This window comes from Pseudophryne corroboree, chromosome 6 (assembly GCF_028390025.1).
Source record: "Pseudophryne corroboree isolate aPseCor3 chromosome 6, aPseCor3.hap2, whole genome shotgun sequence".
In the NCBI taxonomy this organism is placed as follows: Eukaryota; Metazoa; Chordata; class Amphibia; order Anura; family Myobatrachidae; genus Pseudophryne; species Pseudophryne corroboree.
Window position 1 is genome coordinate 8,941,386 of NC_086449.1, and position 8,744 is coordinate 8,950,129.

Genomic DNA, 8,744 nt, shown 5'->3' on the forward strand with positions numbered 1-8,744 from the left:
TGATGTAGTTTATAAGTTGTTTTTTTCACACTTGATTGCATTTGCTACTATTAAATAAATAATTACAACATGCATTTAACATCAATGTTTATTTTTCAAATAAAAATAAAAACAAGATTATTTGGGAGCATGTCAGATGTGTAGGTGCTAACAATAAAAATGTTACGTGTCCAGACAGTTGCTGTTTGTAGTATTTTGGCTGAGCAGTGTTTGCTAAGTAATTGGACAACAGGTGAATTCATTGGCATAATAATTGCTAATTAGGGCAGACACACTTATAACAGTACTTCGCAAGTGCAGAGTAACTGCAGACTTACTCCTCAGTTGCGACAGGATAGCGAACATTTGTTGTGTACATTTACCATCGTATACGCATTTCTGCTCAAAACACGCCTACTGCTGGTTGCATACTCCCACACTAGCTGCCCACTTTCACGCCCATTTTGTAAGATAGTGAAGCCGTGCCTCTGTCACGCCTCCGTCACTCCCTGTTTTTGGTGGTGTAGTACGAGCAGATTTTCAGTTAGTAATTTTGCTCAAGTGTCGTATCGCTCCCTTTGCGCATGCGCAGTACAGCTGTTGCGCATGCGCAGTTGGCGGATTTTTGCCATTTTGCGATGTGATGAACTGCTGCGATCAGCTCGGAATGAGGGCCAATATTCTTTATTTTGACACTTGGCTATCAGCCTCCCATCTGCCGCCCTTGGATGGGGGTACAGCCCTGGGCTTCACCCCTGGCCCTTGGGTGGCTGGAGGGGGGGGCCCTTGATTTAAGGGGTCCCCACTCCTCCAGGGTACCCCGGCCAGGGGTGACTAGTTGGTGATTTAATGCCAGGGCCACAGGGACCAATATAAAAGTGTCCCCCGGCTGTGGCATTATCTCTCCAGCTAGTGGAGCCCGGTGCTGGTGTGAAAAATATGGTGGACCCCTACTTCTTTTGTCCCCCGTATTTTTTGCACCAAGACTGGACGCAGAGCCCGGTGCTGGTTGTTAAAATACGGGGGATCCCCTGTCAATCCCCCCCCCCGTATTTTTACAACCAGGACCGGCTCAAAGAGCCCGAGGCTGGTTATGCTTAGGAGGGGGGACCCCACGCAATTTTTTTCAGGGTTTTTTAAACACTTTTGTGCCGTCTATGAAGTCGAATCCAGGACGCACACTATCCATCAATTGGTCTGTTTTTCGACAGCGGGACTGTCTAATCCGTTTTTTATTGAATATGTTGAATTCGGGTCCCGGCAGGAGGGTGTCTGACTGTCGAATTGTGTCGAATTAAAAAATGGACGAATTCCAGCCGGAATTCGAAAGCAAATGCATATACCCCTCAGACCCTTTGAAAGCATTCAATAAAATGGCCATCTAACATAGGTACAGAGCAATAGTAACCCACTTTCCCTTTAAGTATGACTTTTGGAGCTAGCACGTTGCATTATTTATGAATGCCGCCTGCGGCAATGTTACAGATTCGGTTTCAGCTTTGCATAAAAGCCAAATTATCAACATTAGTGAAAGTAGATAATTGCTATAGGAAATACATTTATATCACCCAGATCCTTATTGCTCCACAGCTTAGTCAGAATAACCAGACAATAAATGTTCATGCTCTCATAATATTCAGAATTTATTTTAGCTAAAATGATTTCCATTAAATACCTGTGTTCTTTAAAATGTAATAAGGCGTCCATGTATAACATATAACATCATTATAGTATATAAAGAGTTATTAGTATTGATCAAATACTTCATGTAATGCATTTTGATAAAGAACACTGTATAAATATGTGCCCTCTTGAATAACACATCATATACAGTATAAATGTTCTCCGAGATTCCATTGGAATGTTGTAGTTTTCCTAGAAATCCATATCACTAAATCATGTTTCATATGTATATGTGCAGAAAATGATACCAGGTAATGTGGAGTTAACTTTGTTACTCATTTGTATATTTTGGGTTATTCTTAATACAAATGATCTTAAACCAGATGGCAGTCAATTATTTTCAAAAGAGATTTTCCCACTATCACACCTAGGAAAGCTTGGGTCAGAAGGAAGAAATTAAAAATATACGTACTGTACTGTATATCAAGGGTTAAAATGTCAGAATGTGTGAAACCAGGCTGCAATTCGACATTTATGTTTTATTTTAAAACCTGTTTTTTTTTTTTTCATAAATTGAGTTTCAAGGGGCACACAATTTGAGAAAAAAAACACCAGACAAATATATACATTGATCTCTATGCTCTGGTACACTTGCTTGTGGCTTGGAAGTAATTGCCCAAAAAAATGTCTCTTCCAACCACGTGACTTTATGAGAATAATGGCACACTACTGTATGCTGTGTTGTCTTTTTTCCAGGATGTCTTTCTTGAGTCGTGTTCCATGTGGAAAACACTAACAGACAGAACAGCTCATGTGGACATTAATTCAATGACATTTTTGCACCGCTTTCATAATGACCTTTTTCACCTCTTTGTTCCTCAAACTGTATATAAGTGGGTTCAGCATGGGAATCACCACTAAATAGAACACAGAAACCACCTTGTCTTGCTTCTCAAAGTGACTGGAAGATGGGCGTAGATAGATGAAGAAAACTGTTCCATACAACATGAAAACACACATGAGATGTGAGGAACATGTACTAAATGCTTTTTGACGGCCCTCTCCTGATCTGATCCGTAATATGGAAGAAACAATCAGAGTGTATGATATAACGATTGTCATCATAGAACTAACACCACAAGAACATGTGAAGAAAATTGTTATAATTTCGCATGGTAGGGTACTAGAGCAGGACAATGTGAGCAGGGGAAGGACGTCACAGTAGAAGTGATCTATAAGGTTTGAACCACAGTACTGGAGACTGAACACACAGATGGTCTGCAGTATTGCCTGGAAGAAGGCAATAGATAAAGAAAGGAGAACAAGACTCAAACATCTTTTATTGGTCATTATGAGGACATAATGGAGAGGATGACAGATGGCGATATATCGATCATAAGACATAATTGAGAGCAGAAGAACCTCTGTGCCGGAGAAGACCGCAAAGAAGAAGAACTGGAGAGCACAGCCAGTGAATGAGATGGACTTTACCTTAGATAAAAGGTCCAAAAGCACTTTAGGTGTTATCACTGAGGAATAGCAGAGGTCAATCATGGAGAGGTAGATCAGGAAAAAGTACATCGGAGTGTGGAGGCTGGACGTCTTATAGACAACACCCATCATGCCAACATTGCCAAGTATGGTCATCAAGTAAACAAGCAAGAAGAATAGGAAGAGGAAGGGGACAAGTTCTTCATTGTCTGTTAGTCCTGAAAGTACAAAGACTCTCACTTGTGTTACGTTTCTAATGTCCATTGTTTCTTTGATCTGTATGATGAAAAATGAAAATAAAATAAAAAAATATATACATTTTACAGATCTTGAGTAAATCATAAGACATGCAACAGAAGAGATGAAGCCAGGAAATAAGAGGATGGATCTTGCTGAGAACTTACTTCAATTGTTGATTGCTAGCGTCCCTATAGTAAAGGGCTTTCCAGAGAATATTTAATTATTTACCTCCTCCACTTTATATTTTACAGTCTAAATTCCCTATTTCAAAAACATACACACTAAGGGTTTATATATTTTGAAAGCAAACTAAACATGTATGTGTTATTGCACTATGGAATAAAACCTATGCAAATCACATGGAGACAATACAAGCCACAAACATATATTTGTCCCGGTTGGGATCTAACCCATGGCCCTGAGACCATAACAAACTTTTTTAACCATTCTATAATGCAAATCACCAAAGGACTCTGGAGAACTGCAGAAGTGTATCTTCACTCAAAGCATCATGCATCTGCAGCAATGATGGACCAAGGGAGGTCAGGAATATCATGGAGAGTGAGCGTTACTTTGGCATGATAGGCTTGTAATGTATTACAGGGGCACAGGCAGAGACAACGTGCTCAATGTCAGGATTATAATCTCACACTCAGGGTACTCCTGGTAGGCCTGCTGAGCATAGAAGCCTTGAAGGCCATAAGGTATCACAAAACATTGACCACACAGGTGGATTGCTATGCTGCAGGCAGACATCACCAGGACCTTGCTGAGAGGCTTCAGCAGAGGCCACAACACGAACATGTACATAAAAAAATGGAACACTCGGCTGGAAGTGAGTATGACCTTGAGGTGACAAATAGCAGCAACGTGGCAGTCCAAACAACACATAGAAACATAGAATGTGCCAGCAGATAAAAACCACTTGGCCCATGGCATACACCTACATACTAAGGTTAATTTCAGTCGGGAACCAATTAACCTACCATTCAAAGTCATTGTGCAAGAGCTGGCAGAGCTTTGCTGTGACCTCACTGTAGTGGGGCAGAAATTTTGAAAATTAGTTGGTCACACCCAAAAAGTACTGCATGTTCAATTATCCGTGAGGGTAGTAATGTGTTGGATAGACTGTGTCTTGGCAGGATCCAGCTGAACACCCTCTAAAGTTAGGAGATAACCAACATACTGGACCTCAGTGACTCTGAATTGACACTTGCCAGGGCTTATCTTCATGGAGGGCCTGCTGAGCATAGAAGCCTCGAAGGCCATAAGGTATCACAAAACATTGACCACACAGGTGGACTGTTATGCTGCAGGCAGACATCACCAGGACCATGCTGAGAGGCTTCAGCAGAGACCACAACACGAACATGTACATAAAAAAATGGAACACTCGGCTGAAAGAGATTTGGGTGGAGTGTGTTCAAACTGAAATCTAAATTGCAGTGTAAAAATAAAGCAGCCAGTATTTAACCTGCACAGAAACAATATAACCCACCCAAATAGAAATCTCTCTGCACATGTTACATCTGCCCCACCAGCACTGCACATGGTTTTGCCCATTAGAGGAAAATTTTATTTTGCAATCAACCTTGAATTAGGCCCAAAGTGTATACATGGTATTGACACCATTTTGTTGTCAAATATTTATTTTACAAAACTACCTGTAACATTACAAAGAGACATTGTTAGTAGTGTGTTGTGGAATCTGGTGTTGGACTCACAAATTTGTTCCAGACAGTTTTCAATTCTGGATGGTTCCAACATTTGTGCGGACATGGATCGATTACGTCTTTGTAGACTATTATTCAAGGTGGTTATTTGGCGCACTTGGGAGGAGACCCACCTGTTGGGTTTCCAGTCCTATTTTCCCATTATGGTGTATCTGGCTGCAGAGGAGGAGCAGGTACTAGTAGTGATGGCGATGGATTGACTGGGTGTTCAGTTGGGGTGATCAGAATCCAGATGTTTCTATGTTGTCCTCCATGTTGCCCACGCATCAGCATTGCACAGTGTAATTATGGGTGGAGTTTCATAAGAGTCAATAAAAAGAAGAAGAAAAACACGTCAAAAAACATATAGTGAAGAATAATGGTCACAAGGACAAGGACCCTCCAGATCTAAATTCAGAAATAAATCCACCTTCTACCTCTTCCAACAAAGGGGTTGTTTTATTGATTGTTTCAATAAAATTGTAAGTGAAGAAGTTGAATCACTTGTAAGTAAACCAAAAAGAACAAAATTGAGATGTAACTGGACCAAAAGTGAATTTGCTCCAGTAAAGAACTTCAGGGATGATAAAGATCTAATAATAAAACAAGGCGACAAGGAGGAAGGAGTGGTGGTGATGGACAAAGACAAATATATGGAGGAAATATATAAACAGCTTAGGGATGGGAAAACTTATAAAAAATTAAAAGGTGACCCAACAGATAGGGTAACGAAGTCATTATCAGCTCTAACTATGGAGTCAGTTTGATCTGCCAAAAGTCATACATGCATTTTTATCATCTCGATTAGACTACTGCAATGCCCTCTACCTTGGTCTCCCAGCAAAAGAATTGCACCGCTTACAGATGGTACAAAACACAGCTGCCAGGCTGTTACCCAACCAGCCCCGTCCCAGCCACATAACATCCATCCTCTACTCCCTTCACTGGTTGCCCGTAAGATGGCGGATCATCTTCAAGATTGGCTTACTAAGTTTCAAAGCACTACATGACCAGGGCCCAAGGTTCCTGAAGCAGCTTCTGACCCCATACTGCCCCACTCGATTACTGCGATCTGTAGATGAAGGACTTTTAGCAGTAGCTAGAATCTACCGTAATTCATCTTGGGGTGGAGCTTTTAGTCATGCAGCTCCGACTCTATGGAACTCACTTCCCCGCACAGTGCGAGAGGCCCCAACTATAGAATCCTTCAGAAGTAGACTCAAGACTTTTCTGTTACTCAGCATTTCCATAATGTCCCTTTAGTATCTCCATGCTTCTGTATTTTATGAAAAGCTTTTCTGTACTTCATTGTTTCTGTACTATGGGGGTCATTCCGACCCGATCGCAGCGTGCTTTCGTTCTCACAGCTGCGACCGGGTCACTACTGTGCATGCACGGGGGCCATAATGCGCACGCGCGTTGTTGCCCGGCGACGGACGTCGCCGGGTAATGACGAAGGGAAAGAAGAAAGCGATCGCATCGGCGATCGCTTGAAGATTGACTGGCGGTGGGCGTTCCTAGGCGGCAACATAGCGTCTAGAGCTGTTTTCAGGGAGTGGTAAGAAAAATGCAGGCGTGTTTGAAGAAACGCAGGCGTGTCCAGGGCGGGTGTTTGACGTCAGAGCCAGGACCGAACAAGCTGAAAACGTTGCAGGTGGTAAGTATGTCTAGCCCTACTTACAAACTGCACAATTTTTTCCCCCATAGCAGGGCTGCACAAGCGATCGCAGCCTTGCTATGGGAACAAACTCACCCCCACAGGCGGAGTATACTTGATCGCACGGGCTGCAAAAAGCAGCTTTGTGCGATCAACTCGGAATGACCCCCAATATTATGCTATGTATCTGTTAAGTGCCTTGAGTCCTATTGGAGAAAGAGCACTATATAAATAAAATTATTATTATTATTATCATTATTATTATGATTAACATAACATAGAAACATCTCTATACCCTGCAACAAATCGTTCCACTTTGGAGAACGATTTGGTCCATACAGATCGCGACACATGTATTCCAGTACATAAGCCTTGTGAACCACATTTGAAACGCATGTGGTTTCCGGTATCGGGAAGAAGCGCTAATGTTGTCACTCCAGCTGGAACGCACTAGAATGCGGAGCATTTACGCTAGTAACCACATCCGGGAGACATCGGCCGCGGAGGGGCAGCGCTTGTGACGCTACACGCTTTGGAACACACTGGAATACGGAGTACTTCCGACAGCGATCCAGTTATAGTCTATAAAAATTGACTTTTATACTTATTTTATTGTACAATGCGGGCAATTAGAATGTGCCTCCACTGACTGATGTACATCCCTGTTATTGTAATCCAGATATTGGCATCTTTATTATTTGTAAACACCATTTAATCCTGCATGTACTTGTTCCTGTCAATGCTCAGCTTGACAGGAAGTTGATGGGTGGGGTTTCAATTTAGATTTGTATTGATAGGGGTACTTATAGGCCCTTTGTTACCATAATCACCATGCTTCTGATGAAGAACCCAGATTTGGGGGTGCGAAACGCGTTAAGAAAGGTGAATTCTTTGGGGACCCATGTTGGATTGGAGCTGGTGCTGCTGGACAGTCTTACCTGGATTCCTGGACTGAAACCACTGTTACCGGGATGTTTTATTATATGCTCTTTTTTATACTAGTCTTGTGAGTGTAATGGATTATTACATTTTATCAATTTTTGCCATTTTGGAGTTGCACTATGTTCTTTTCCCTTTGAGGTACATGGCTAAAACAGTTTCTACCGTGTAAAGAAGAACAACACACCATGAGTTACACCATCCATTCATTCTGGTTCTATTGAAATTACTGTGATCTTAATTCAGTATTGGACTGTTTTGGACACCCTAATAAGGTTGTTGTTTATTGCTATTGTTCATTGTTGTTGTTTTTTTTTTTTAATTTGGAAATTTAATTGAATAAGTGAGAACAGTACAAACAACAGAGAGATGAGTCTCGTGAAGACATTGTGTCACAATGAGTATCAGAAAGAAAAATCAAGTTACAAACATAATGACAACTAGCAAAATTAATTGCCTATCATTTTTATTGCGTTAATGCGACCCACCCAGGAAATAAAGTACGATTGCCATTGCTGGATATCTTTATGGTTAGACCTAATCAAGGGAGGAGAGTTGGCGTGATAGAGGGAGTGGAAGGAATTTGTGATCTGGACCCCTAGGTATTTCAGCAAGCATTTTGTCCAATTAAAATCAAAAGTTGTTTTTAGAAGTGTGGTGTGACCGGGAATATGAAGAGGTAAGGCCTCAGATTTTGTGTTACTAATTTTATGACTTGAGAGGTTCCCATATAGGGCGAGTTCAAAAAATAAACTTGGAAGCGAGATTAGAGGCTTAGTCAACGTAAGGAGAATATCATCGGCAAATAAGGAGAGAATGTATTGAGATTGTTTGATTGGAACTCCAGTGATGTCTGGGTTGTTACGTATGTGGCAGGTTCTATTATGCGTGCAAAGATGAGGGGAGATAATGGGCATCCTTGCCTAGTGCCGTTGGTGATTAGAAAGGGGTCTGAAAGGAGACCTCCTGCGACCATAGCTGAGGGGCTGAGGTATAAAGCTTGTATAGTCTTCAAAAATTTCGCTTGAAAACCAAATCGTTGCAATGTTTTGAGCATGAAGGACCAAGAGACCCTATCGAAAGCTATTTCAGCATCTAGTGCA

At 41.5% G+C, this 8,744-nt stretch overlaps 1 protein-coding gene across 1 annotated transcript; it reads right to left on the minus strand.

Moving 5' to 3' along the window:
- Positions 1–470: 470 nt before the first annotated feature.
- LOC134933936 (olfactory receptor 5AP2-like) lies at positions 471–3,372 on the minus strand. Its single transcript, XM_063929476.1, has 2 exons — positions 2,433–3,372; positions 471–517 (listed from the first exon to the last, which is right to left on the minus strand). Exons 1-2 carry the CDS (start codon positions 3,355–3,357, stop codon positions 471–473), a joined length of 972 nt encoding a protein of 323 aa, XP_063785546.1. The 5' UTR covers positions 3,358–3,372.
- Positions 3,373–8,744: the final 5,372 nt, after the last annotated feature.

Bases quoted from the DNA above. Each gene is read 5' to 3' on its own strand.
- LOC134933936 (XM_063929476.1), bottom strand. From the start codon at position 3,357: ATGGACATTAGAAACGTAACACAAGTGAGAGTCTTTGTACTTTCAGGA. The intron at 518-2,432 runs ATTGAATTAATG...TACTAACTGAAA, and splicing joins GAAAGCGGTGCAAAAATGTC to ATCTGCTCGTACTACACCAC.